The following is a 13330-nucleotide window of genomic DNA, read 5'->3' as shown; positions in this document are numbered from 1 at the left end:
ATGCTCTGAAAAGCTGAGCACTACTGAAACAACTAAACAATTTGGTGAATATAACCAAATAACCAAATTTACACTGCCGCCTTCCACCATCCTCTTACCATCCCTTACGTTTGATACTTTACGTTTAGCAGCGCATCACCTTAACTCATTAATGGTTTATCTATGTTACGCTAAACAAGAACGGCCTTTTAATGCTTTCTTAGCTAGTTTTGGTTAACATTAGCATTATCTATCAAGCTTATGCTAATCATGGCCTATGCTAGCTCATTTCTAGAGTTCCCCATTTAATATACTAACAGAAGCAGTAACTTTCAAAACAAAATAAGTCTAAATACACAAAAACAGGTCAGAAGAGGAATGTTATGAAAGAAATATCTCCGTAAATCAACAAATAACTAAACAACAGCTCGATAGTTTTCTAAATTTCAGTGTTAGCTAATGTTACTACTTGCTAAGCGTCAATCTGAAAGAGTCTGGAGAATGCAGCCATATACTGGTCCCTTTCCAAAGTGCAGACTTGACATGCCCACTACTTGACTTGAAGGTTTTTTGGGTTTTTTTTTTTTTTTTTTTGATAAATGCAAGAAAAACCCAAGCACTAACTGGAAAATTATGATATCGTACCATTTGAAAATCTCTAGGACCATGGTAAATTTTATATTATATTTTATATGATTTTTCTTTATAATTTCATGAATTTCCAAGAAACAGCTTTTACAGATCTCCCTGTTTACTGATACAACACATGATGAATGAGTTAAACAGAAAGAAATACATTTTGCCTTAAACTTGGTAGACTACAGCTGTTAAAGATACAAAAACAGAAAGGAGGTTCAAGCTATTATTATATTATACTATTATAAGCTATTATTAATATTATAATAGGGACAATTTAGCCCACACATTTGGATTTTTTTTTTATTTCTCATACATTAGTTTAGACTGGTCATTCAGTGTCATTATCAGCAAACTGTTCTTGTAGAAAATAAAACAAGCATGTATGTGACATTAGGGAAACGTCTATTTGCTCTGTAAGCAACAGTCTTCAAGAACTTGCCTATTATATAATTCCTCAAATAAATAAGACAAATGAGAAATACTGAGAAGCACTTTGTATACTTGCGACATCAGCTCATGTGTACTTCGGTTTCTCATTGGGAATTCAGTGGTAATGCACCTTGTGTCCAGCTGATGCCATGCTTGACGGTAAACAAAAACCAGTTTTTCTACCTTGAAAGATACTCATGAGACATTTGATTCGTGACTCAAGATATTAATTTCTTATATCTCATTTTCTATTTTCTCTTTTTCCATTATTTTCTTCCTCTGTTAAGCAGCATATATATTTTGAAAATTCAGAAACATGTTCAGGAAGATGACCACAAAGAAGAGAAAGGCTAGTATCAAGTCAGAGCGGTGAGCACAGCCATGCAGGACTTGGACAGGAGACACTTCACAGAAACAGCTGTCTGCTCTTGTCTTTTGCCTGTGCACAGCCTGACACACACAGTAGTCCACTCTATTCAAGACACTAGCATGGCTATGACCTCAGATATCTTTGAATAAAATGCCCACTCTAAATCATCCTAAAATAGCACCTGGGATCAAAGTATGACAATCTTCTCTAGAAAGAGGCCAAATGAGGCTTGTCCCATAGAAAAAGAACTCAAACAACCTGTTGATTATGTATCACTGTACCCCCAATTTCTTAACATCAACATTTGTACGATTATCTCCACCAAGACAAAGTCCTAATTATTAGTTCTGGGGAAACATGATGAGATCACTGCCCAAATCTAGAGTCTCGCATAGGAGCAGGCTTCAGAACTTGAGGCAAGAATAACCCCTGTCAATGCATGACACATTGCGCAATACAGCTGTCAGATAATGGTAGTTTACAGAGTATGTTCAGACTGGCATGGTAACACACAGGACTTGGGAAGGTCTGATATAAATGGTGCATGACATCCTTTCAGAAAGCAGCACTCAGAGAGAAGGCTTAAAAAAAAGTCTAAAAACATAATTTGTTTATTATTGTTATTTAATGTAAATCCTTCAAGTCAATCACTGAGAAATACAGTATGACGCTGCTTCCATTAAAAAGCTTTAGTTGGCACTGCAAGTACTCATGCATCTGCATCTAAGATCTCAGATCCATCTTACAAGTCTCTTACAAGCATAAAGTACTAAATAAATGCATTTTGTCCTTTTATTATAAGGATGAACTTTGATATGAGAAATAATTTCAATAACAGCGAATATTTGCTTAAAAAGAAAAATATCGGCATCAAACAGTTTTTTTTATATATATATATATATATATATATATATATATATATATATATATATATATATATATATATATATTAGTGCATTCTATATATTGTCCATACTTAGAGACCACAAAAACTATGTTTTGTTACAAAGACAGCATAAATAGTCCTGTTTACGTGAGTTTTGGAAAAAAACACTCATCAAAAAAGAGTTTGACGGATGCTTTTGAATGTTTTTAATGTTGTGCATTGTATTGGTGTCAAAACACTGTGGTATGCATGTGTCACAGAAATGTCCTTGAGCACAGTGATATTTTTGTCATATCACATATACCCATCTGCATGCATCTGCACCAGAAGATATGTACATGGAAAAAACATGATCATGTTATCTAGGCTCTCCTGTCACATAAGTCTGTATGCCTGCCACACTTTTTTAGTGATTAATCATATTAGCTGCCTGTGCAGTTACTGAGCTCAACTTATACCTCAAACTGAGTCTTCCCCTGTGTGGCAAGTCTTCTTTGATATGGAATTCATTTTATTAAGATCTAATTGAACAAAGTCAGGGATGTGCCACACACCAACTGATTCAACTTGTGAGCTAATTCCTAGCTAAATCAGGAACAACAAGATAAAACACTAAACAGTCCAGTGATGTGTTCAGTTACTAACCCCGACTAAAATTTTATATTGCTATAGCATTAAAAGAATTATTACTACTACCATTAGGTTTTTCATCACTTTAATCATCCAGTATCCTTTAAAGAACTTAATCACTCCCTCATACACACCCATGTCTATTACTATGCTGTCAAGGTCTAGGACTTTTTCCAATTTCTTTCAAATGAGTTGCTTATTCAAATATCACACAAACATGTCATTGGTATCATTATGAAATTAATGATTATAACATCAAGTGAATCTAACGCTTACATTATGGAAAATACAATTACGATGTTTACATGGCACTCGTCACAATGCAGGTCTACTACTGCTCTTTTCTTTTTCTGCATTAAAACTGTTTTTAGGCTTCTACTCTTGTTCATAATGTTTGCAGTGTAATTTAAATACTGTATTTATAGAGAAACAAGAATTTCTGGCACTGTAAATGTAATCAGTAAATATGACTATAATTAACATGCTGAGTAATACGAATGATTATTCACAATATAAACAATATATTTTTATTATTATTTTCTCAATATCACTTAAATTCATGAGCAGTTCTACCCAGACATGATTTTTATAAAGTCTTCACATTATATTTAGTCTTGGGGAACACAGAGTAACATATTAAAAATGCTTGTATGTCACTAAACTTGAGTTATATTAAATATTCAGTCAAGCTCCAATGAAAAATATAAGACACGAATATGATAAAACAGAGTTTAAAAAAAACTGATTAGACTTATCTGAGAACTGTGTGGGCGTGACTAATGAAAAGTTTGACAGCTCTCTATCCAACATTCCTAGCCTGCTCTGCCATTCATACAGAACTAAAATCACTATCCAGCTTTTACATGAATGTAAATGCACAAAAAGTTACAGATGAATAGATGTGCAGGCGGACAGATGGACAAACAGACAGACGAAGCAATGTGTGTCTGAAGTAACAAACGAATGAAAAATGTTCAAGTACAAATGACTGGATGACAGGCACACAAACATGACATGACAATGACATGACAAAGCACGCTCTTAGCCATCGTTGATGCCTGGGTTAGCTTTGGCTTGCTAACTTTCTCTGAACACAAACTGCTTCCTTGAAACTGGCAAGGGGAATGCTTACGGAAACATAACCCAAGATTAGGATCAACCAGTTTACCAATTTTGTGAAATATATTGGCTATTTATTGGTCAAATTCAAAAGGTCATCCTTGGTACATGTTTACTGGCTGCCTGAAAGAACAAGGTTAACTTAATTAGACAGAAAACACAGCTTTAGGTTCCCTGGGTCTTTAAATTAATTTTTACAGAGCAGTGCTAAAAACAAAAAAAAAAAAAAAAAGTTTAATGTTTTTATAATGATCAATATCCAAGTCAAAGTACTTTTCTTGGCTTTTCCCCAATTTTCTAGAACAATGGCCCCATACATGCCCTGTTAACCCCATGTTCTGCACTTCCCTACAAGAGCACTGAACTTTCGCAAGTAAACTTTGATCAAAATACACCACTACTATTGTCTCCTCACCCCACAGATCCCATGGATTCCTACAAGGAACAAAGGATTAGCTAGCATGGCTAGCTAATCTTGGAAACTAGATCACAAGTTTAGATTACTACACAACTAAGTTCGATGGTAATCCACTGCTTCTGTGGACTGGAAAAGCTTTTGATGACTTCATCACTCACCTAAACTCCACCTTGAAAATGCACAGCCAGCAGAGAGCTAATTTAAAAAGCAGAAGCTTTTCAGGCTGTTAATCTTTCTGAGCTACTCTTAATTTATTAATGCGAGCCCATCAGTATTTCCCAACATCCGTTTGGCAGGTCACATCACAGTGGAATTTTCAGGACAAAGTGACTTGATGCAACCTTCTTGTAGCATTACACTAAAAATTGTGAAAAAGAACAATTAGTGGCTGATTATGTTCTTAAAAAAAAAACAAAAAAAAAAAAAAAACAATGGGTCAAGCATCAAACCATACACATGATAAGTAATGTTCATTAAGTCAGTTTTGATGGTACAGCATTGTGCACCCCTGATTTAGTTTAAGCCCAGTTAATCGAGACAGGTCAACAAGGCAGAATGCCATCTTCTGGTAGACGCTGACAAATTATGCTATGCTGTGTGAACTGAATATAAATGTGAGCATAAAATTCACTTTGATAGAGATCATCTTGACTCCTTGGTCACTATGGAAGAGTCAGAAGAAGGATTCACTACCATGACCTACAAACCCTGTTCTAACCCAGATAATGAATCAGTGGCACTGGTGATGTGACTTCTAAGGACATCTCAGCAAGCAGCTCTGCACTTCAAATGAAGAACAGACCTGTGAGATGGTCTTTGCATCTATTAGTGTCTGACTGTATAGAGATCAGCAGTGGCCTACCCATTACAATATTATTAGGGTGGCTACGAATCCATTAGGGCCATGTCTGCGTTTCTCCCACAAAAACACAGACACAGCGTTTTTTTATACGTCTCATGTTCATGTATAATAGCGCTTCAGAGATCCAAGGCTGCAACTTTTACTTTGTCTTTAAATCAGGGGCAGGCATTCTTCCCTTGACTGACAAGCCAATAAGCAAAATGCAGGGGATATGAAACACTTTTGCAAGAATGTCCCAAACCTAGTGCGACTTCACAAGCCACAGGGATGCGTGTTAGACTAAAGATGGGTGTCATACTGAAGGTATGTGTCTGTGAACAAGTCCACACACAGGCAGTGATAACTCTACATCCTCCTCAGCTTCATCTGACAGAGCTGTGCTTTGTGTGCATTGCACCACACTGTAACCTTCTGTCACAGGCCTTCAACACCTTTCATACCTCTCATTATGTTAAACCACCCTGTTAACCCCTTAAGCGCCATGAGATGACAAACGTGTGGTTGTGGACAGAAGATAAAGCATTGCAGCTTGAACTTGTGTCTTCCAGGGATTCTCTGGAAGTTAAGGAAAGATTTTTCACACTTACTGCCTCAGGTAAGAGTCCCTCTGAGTACCACCTTAGTTTAGCTGTCAACAGGAGCGCGTATCCTACAATGACACTAACGGTAGCCAGTACAGACTTCCCTAAAATACAGCAGCTAAGCTAATGGGTTAACAACGGAGTCTCTCTTTTAACTAACTGTACGGCATTCAATGCCAGTAACAATAGAATTTCCCTTCTACTGGTTGTAAATACCTACTCTGCTTACGCGCTGGCTGGACACGACAGAAAAACTAACAAGCCATCTCTTCAGACAGCAACCAAACAGAGCGCCGACTAGCCTGCTAGCTAAAAGAGCAGCTTCACATATTTTGATTAGCAGTTAGCGGTCTACAACAGATCCTCTACAAACTCGAGAAACCACCGAACCAGACCCAATACAAACTCAACGATAAATATTTTGACAATACCCCAGGGACACTAAACACCGTTTTGGAGCCCTCTCGATCAACGGCACTGCCGTCAGCAGCTGAGCGGTGTGAAGCAGCGCTGCTAACACATTCCCATGCTAACCTAACTATCTTATCCATCAATGAAGCAAACGGCTTCTGCTGGTCGAGGCTATGAATGAACCTCTCAGTCTGATGCCATGTTCAATCTAAACCCAGTGCGGGATGCTCCTTCTGTTCTGAATTAGAATAACAGTATGGAGCCCCCTGGATCTTGCTAACGGGCTTTAGCTTAATAAAGACTTGAACCACACCGACGCCATGATGACCAAAACAAAATGGCTGAACGGGAGATTAGTTGACAAAGTCAGCTGGCTGCGTGTGGAGCGGCTTCCTCCGGTTTTCTACTGCTCAAAACAAACTGCGTTGTCTCGGAAGACCCACACACCAACCAGAAGATCCCACACTATAGGTAAGGTGGACTACCATATTGTGTTCGTGACTAATAAACCGCGCACAGCGCTCTGTAGACTCAGCGGCTCTTTTTGCTAGCAGGTTCACTCTCGACCCCCGTTTACGATGAAAAGTTACCCAGACAGGATGTCTGTGATTCTTGGAGAGGCATGACAAAGCGGTTATCCAAGGCGTGCCATGTAAACTTTAATATGAGCTCACCCAGCTAGTTAAAGCTAACGCATCAGCAACAGATCTCGTTAGCACGCGTGCTAAGCCGATACCTGCAGCTCGGCCCGCTCCACTTCCCAGTGCGCCCTCTCCATCTCGAACCGGGCCCACTCGTGCTGGATGTAGTGCAGGATTCCGGGGATCGTGTACTGCTGCGGTCGCGGCATTTCGTCCTGCTGCTGTTGGACTGCAGGCGCCGTTCCGCCGGGCCCAATCGGAGGATTAACACTGTTATGATTCCCCTGCTGCGGCGCTTGCTGCTGTCTCGCTGTGGCCATTCCTCCTCCTCCTCCTCCTCCTCCTCCGCCGGGGTGTTCATCCATTTTTTTAAAACAGTAGTGTCCCGCTACAAGTCTCCGCACGACCGCGAGTGCGTTCTCACCAATCCCCCGCCCCTTTCTCCGTCGATAAAAACCGCTCGTCCCGTCCGGGGGGGTTGTGTGGATCCGTCCGCGGCGCCGAGCGCAGTGTGTGTTGCGGGCTCAGTGTGAGCGCACGGCTCTGCCGGCCGCCATTAGTCCGCTCCCTGGATGAGAGTCTCCTCACTGCGGGCGACAGGGGAGATTCAGCTCGCGCTGCATGACGGGACGCTCACCCAGCCCTGCTCTCTGTCGACCAAATACAGCGCCCCGCACAGCGCATGCGCAGACGGAGCGGCCACTTCAGAGCACTTGGTGTAAAACGGCTGCTGTACATACAAGTAACATAAATACACAATAACACGGTCCATAAAAAGGTAATAAACAAACAGTATGAAATTATACAAAAAGTTATACATGGACACCACGACACTGAAATAAATTGATATTAATAAAGACATAATACAAGTAAAAAGAAATATCAGTACTGTTATGCATACATATTATATAAATCTGTTTCTAAAGTATCAGGTGTACTGTGCAAAAGTCAGAGATCACCCTTTCATCTATCTATCTATCTATCTATCTATCTATCTATCTATCTATCTATCTATCTATCTATCTATCTATCTATCTATCTATCTATCTATCTATCTATCTCTTTCCAATCAAAACAGCCATGAAGAACAACTGAACACAGCAAACCTTATTCAGTATCTTAGATGATCAGTCTTTTAGTGCCAGTTTTCTTCTTGTTTTGTCTATTTCCTTTTCCTGGTAACGGCTTCTTGACAGCTGTACATCCTTTCAGACCCATAGCATTGAGACGGACAGAAACAATTGGGGATTTTTTTTTGTAGCAAGATGTAAAATTAATTAACTTAAATGCTGTTTTGCTGAATTAAATAAGCAAAAGGGTGGTCTCTGACTTTTGCACAGTACTATACATTACAAGTATGTTCTTTCTGTCTTTCCTTCTTTCTTTCTTTCTTTCTCATATTACACTGAATAATTTCTAATTCCAAACTATTATTTTTTTTAGTGGAGGCCACCTTCCCAAGTGATCATGATCAAGTTTCTTCTAATGGTCAATAAACAGGGGCAGACTCGCCTGTCAAAGTACTATGAGCATGTAGACATTGGAAAAAGGGCCGTCTTGGAGGCGGACGTGGTCAAGGGCTGTCTGTTCCGGAAGAAAGAAGAGGTCAGTTCCCGTGTTTAATTTTCATTTACTATTTACCATTGACTGACTGAGAAATACATTTTTTTGTTCTAGTGTGTAGTACATACATATACATACACACAGAGCAGCAGAGACGGCTGCTTGGTTTTAAATTCCACCAGTTTCTGAATTTCTCCTTAATTTAATTGTTATGATATAACAAAGTCATTGAGTGTTTTTGTGTGAAATGCTCTGTTCTGGAGAAACATAGAGACAGAAATCAATGCGAAATTGTTACAAATGTGTTGCCTGATGCCTGAGACTTTGTTTTACAATAGTTTTAAGATAAAGTTTTGGCATAAATGTAGTGTATTTTTGAAATCCATTTGTAGCAGAGAGGAACATGCAGAACAAGGCAAAATAATACTTAAGGAAATCACTATTTTAACATTCAACACTATTTCAACATTATCAACATTACATATAAAAACTCAAAACACATAGTATACTGATAGTCGTATCTGATAGCAGATAGCAGTTTGTATATGTGACCCATGGTTGCAATTTCCACCATTGTGAAAAAAGAGCGAGTTTTTCTACAATTAACATCAAATTCTAATTTAACATCAAAGCAGACATTTCTTTACATCTCAACAACATAATTATGCCAACATTTAAAAACAACAGTGGAATATCACTAAGCCTGATATTGTTACATTTTCCAAAAAATGGTTCCATTTAGCGCATTTCTTGCATTTGCAGTATAACAGGAGATTTTTCTGTTTTTAGACTTAGGGTGTGTCCTTAATGGACCTCACTGTGTGCACAGGGACAGCGTCAAATTTTCCAGAATTTAATTGTATGCTACATCATTACATCATTAAGATTTCATGCAACTGTGAAACAGAGCCCTGGGCCATTATTCCATACTGACTTGAAAGGCTGGAAAGGAGGCAACGTATTACAGTTATGCAACTGTTTGTATGTGGAGATCACCTACAGCTGATCACCTGTTAGCAATATGTGTGGCCAAACCCAGTAATTAGAAAAGCCACCTAAATACATTTGGTCGTCTAATGTGTGTGTGTGTGTGTACATACATATGTATACATACAGTTATATGCAAAATAATAGCAGTGTGTTTAAAATAAATGAGAAAAAGCTCAATCCTCATAATGGCATTTATTTCCATATACACAAAGGCTCTGGGAGCACTTCACATTCAATTCCAAATGAAAACATGAACAAAATATCAACTTTTAAACTGAAAATGAAGAAAAAAAGAATAATAGGCTGTTCAAAAAAATAGCAGTGTCTGCATTTTCATTTACAAACTCGAATATTTACAGTATAAACTGAAATTTGTTTACAGATTGAGCTTTTCTGTTAATCACTGAACTAAAATTTAGTTGTATAACCTTTATTTCTGGTAACTGCTTTACTGTGTGGCATAGAGTCAACTAACATTTGACACCTGCAGATATTCTAGCCCAAGCTGACTGGACTACATGCCACAGTTCTTCTGCATTCTTGGGTTTGGCATCAAAAACAGCATTTTTGATGTCACTCCACAAATCGGCGATCGGATTGAGGTCTGGGGATTGGGCTGGCCACTTTATAACATCAATCTTCTTGGCCTGGAATCAGAATGTTGCCTGCTTGCTGGTGTGTTTGGGGTCATTGTCCTGCTGAAACACCCATTTCAAGGGCATTTTTTCTTCAACATAAGGCAACATGACCTCTTCCAGTATTTTGATATATTCAGACTGGTCCATGGTGCCTGGTATGCGATAAATGGGCCCGACCCCAAAATATGAGAAACATCTCCAAACCACTATGCTTGCACCTCCATGTTTTACAGTCTTCACAGTGTACTGTGGCTTGAATTCAGTGTTCATGGGTCGTCTCACAAACTGACTGTGGCCCTTAAACCCAATAAGAACAATCTTGCTCTCATCTGTCCGTAGAATGTTGCACCACTTCTCTTTAGGCCAGTCAGAGTGTTCTTTGTCAACGTGTAACCTTGTCAACACGTCTTTTTTCAGCAATGGTGTTTTACGAGGGTTTCTTGCAAATAGTTTGGCATCACGTAGGCATCTTCTGATTGTTGCAGTACTCACAGGTAACTGAAGATCTTCTTTGATTTCCCTGGAGCTGATCATTGGATGCTTCTTTGCCATTCTTGTTATTCTATGATCTACGCGGATGGTAGTATTTCTTTTCCTACCACGTGTTTCGGGTTTTGTTTGCCATTTTAAAGCATTTGAGATCATTTTAGCTGAGCAGCCAATTATTTTCTGCACTTCTTTATATGTTTTCCCTTCTCCAATCAACTTCTTGTTCAAAGTTTTTTCTCCTTTGATGCATTGTTTGGAACGACCCATTTTACTCACCGAGCAAGGCCTAAAACCAGCAGGTACAACATTTGCTGCCCTGCTTCTTTAAATAAGGGCCATAATTGACACCCGTTTCTTTACAGAATGAATGACCTCACTAATTGAACTCCACACTGCTATTAATTGGAACACTTTCATTAAATGGGTCAATTGCACCCAATTAGCAGCATGCATCTCATGACTATTGATTCTGTTGGCTGCCTATTACTCGGCTGCACCTAGTCATGAATTTTTTCCTATGTTGTATTATCTTTTCTGCCAAAATCAGTAATTAAACACATTAGTGATGTTAGACTGCTATTATTTTGGACATAACTGTATGCCATGCCAGTTCTGTTAAACCATGTTTAGTAAAAAGTGAAAGTTAAAGTAAAAAGAAAACACTTTCATTTACACCTGCATGATTAATTTTGCTAAAGCAGAATAGTCTTTTCTAACCAAAGTGGAAGCAGTTTTACATCTGATATTGTTAACCAGACTATGCCTAGTGCATAGTTGTTTTAGTTTCTTTTTCTAGTAGACTAAAGTACCATGTGTACTGTGTTTCAAGGGAAACTTCTACCATTTCTTGCCCTGAGTGTAATAAACAGGTGAATAAAAGAACAGTCCTTTAGCTGTGACTTGTTATTTAAACAATTCGGTATGTGGTATATCAGTCATAACCCCATTCACTGTTAATCTTATACTTATACTTCTTTTACAATCCCAATGTAAAAAAAAGTTGGGACAGGGACGTGTCTACCATTGTGTAGCATCCCCTCTTCTTTTAACAACAGTCTGTAAACGGCTGCAAAGTGAGACCAATTGCTGGAGTTTTGGGAAAGGAATGTTGTCCCATTCTTGTCTGATGTATGATTCTAGCTTCTCAACAGTCCTGGGTCTTCTTCGCCGGATTTCTCACCTCATGATGCACTAAATGTTTTCTATTGGTGAAAGGTCTGGACTAGCTGGTCTGACTTAGTCAGTAACAACATTAAGTTGGTTATGGCTAGTCTTTAGGAAAATCAGTCATGTGTCAGCTCTTTCTGCATTGTTCTGCACGGATCTACAAACGTAGATTTTTCCTCCCTGCAGGAGTGACACTGAAGATGACTGTGTTCAAGTGTCCTGATAAGCAAACAGTGATCCAGTAATAAGCAAGGAAGATATATAAAGAAAAATATTAAATTATCATGCCTTTTAACCATTTCATGATTATTCTCTTTTATGCCCTTCTTCTCCAGTGCTCATTTGTGGAGTACAAGGATTATAAACTGGTATATCGGCAGTATGCAGCTCTTTTTATTGTGGTTGGCATCACTGACAATGAAGTAAGTTATTTGTGTGAATTGTTTTATACTCTGTGCATGGCTCATAAGAATAACAACTACAGTTGGATAGACTGAGTGGTGAAAGTTGTGTCCCTCATACAAATCAATGCATTTTGTTTGTACTGCACAGAATGAGCTCTCTATTTATGAGCTAGTCCACAACTTTGTAGAAGTGCTCGACAAGTACTTCAGTCGCGTGGTAAGTTTAAACTGGCCCATGCTAAAAAAAAAAATAATAATTAGTACAATCAGTCACACAAAAAAAATGATCCAATTCAGCATGACATTGATAATGTTCTCTGTTTTCTTCTCAGAGTGAACTGGATGTATCCTTTCTAAATCATTGTGTTTAATCAGTTTAACATCAATCACTGGTCATATGCAAGTACTCAAATTTTAGTTTTTTTTGCCACAGTGTCCTTTAATAACTGCTGTTAACAGCCATTTATAAATAAGATTTTTTTTCCCTTAATTCTGAATCAGATTATGTTCAATTTGGATAAGGTGCACATAATTCTTGATGAGATGATCTTAAATGGACATGTTGTGGAAACCAACAAGAACCGCATCCTGGCTCCATTGCTGGCCTTAGACAAGATGGCAGAAAGCTGACAGCCAGCCACACAGTTCATGAAAATGTGGGGATTATTTAAACAAAATGAAGACTGTTAGCAAGTTATATTTTGTTAACCAAAATTCAAGTATTTGCATTTGCAAGTGCTCTGGATCACATGGATAAAGGCCTTTGGGGGTCTCGTGTTATTTGCATGCCATTACTAATATTGGACTGAGCTATATGTACCATGTATGAGTTTTATGCATGATCTTTACATTATGTAAACAATTAATCATGTTTTATAATGTAATTTTAAGTATATTTGCCATGTGCAGGAGTTGTTCCTCTTGCATTAGTTATGATTTACTGGTTCTACCCGACATGCAAGTAGCAAGAAACCCGAGAAACCACATGGAACACAATGCTATTCATACTTTGCAAACATTTTAATGATTATTTTGGAGCATACACATTTGAAAATATTTGTTTACTTCAAACTGCAACTTGAGTTAAATAAATGTTTATAATATACAAAGAAAA

The 13330-nt window shown here is 38.2% G+C and overlaps 2 protein-coding genes across 3 annotated transcripts in view; one reads left to right on the top strand and one right to left on the bottom strand.

The window, feature by feature from the left end:
- The window catches only part of strn3 (striatin, calmodulin binding protein 3), a 22629-nt gene extending 15030 nt beyond the window's left edge, over positions 1 to 7599 (bottom strand). The window contains exon 1 of the mRNA XM_017703321.2: positions 7061 to 7599. Coding sequence (XP_017558810.1) covers positions 7061 to 7330 — 270 coding nt within the window. The 5' untranslated portion in view covers positions 7331 to 7599. The remainder of the gene's footprint in view (positions 1 to 7060) is intronic.
- ap4s1 (adaptor related protein complex 4 subunit sigma 1) lies at positions 5814 to 13330 on the top strand. Of its 2 annotated transcripts, none has more exons than XM_037541976.1 (6): positions 5814 to 5927; positions 8409 to 8570; positions 12148 to 12234; positions 12365 to 12433; positions 12549 to 12560; positions 12718 to 13330. In XM_037541976.1, the coding sequence occupies exons 2-6, from the start codon at positions 8433 to 8435 to the stop codon at positions 12844 to 12846; spliced, it is 435 nt and encodes a 144-aa protein (XP_037397873.1). In that variant the 5' UTR covers positions 5814 to 5927; positions 8409 to 8432; the 3' UTR covers positions 12847 to 13330. The 2 variants fall into 2 exon arrangements, with proteins under 2 accessions (XP_037397873.1, XP_017558811.1); XM_017703322.2 differs by lacking the exon at positions 5814 to 5927 and adding an exon at positions 6637 to 6795.

Source organism: Pygocentrus nattereri, chromosome 10 (genome assembly GCF_015220715.1).
Source record: "Pygocentrus nattereri isolate fPygNat1 chromosome 10, fPygNat1.pri, whole genome shotgun sequence".
In the NCBI taxonomy this organism is placed as follows: domain Eukaryota; kingdom Metazoa; phylum Chordata; class Actinopteri; order Characiformes; family Serrasalmidae; genus Pygocentrus; species Pygocentrus nattereri.
Note: the sequence above shows the minus strand (reverse complement) of the source record. Positions and strands in the feature narration are given on the sequence as shown.

Bases quoted from the DNA above. Each gene is read 5' to 3' on its own strand.
- ap4s1 (XM_037541976.1), top strand. From the start codon at position 8,433: ATGATCAAGTTTCTTCTAATGGTCAATAAACAGGGGCAGACTCGCCTG. The intron at 8,571-12,147 runs GTCAGTTCCCGT...CTTCTTCTCCAG, and splicing joins TGTTCCGGAAGAAAGAAGAG to TGCTCATTTGTGGAGTACAA. The intron at 12,235-12,364 runs GTAAGTTATTTG...TGTACTGCACAG, and splicing joins TTGGCATCACTGACAATGAA to AATGAGCTCTCTATTTATGA.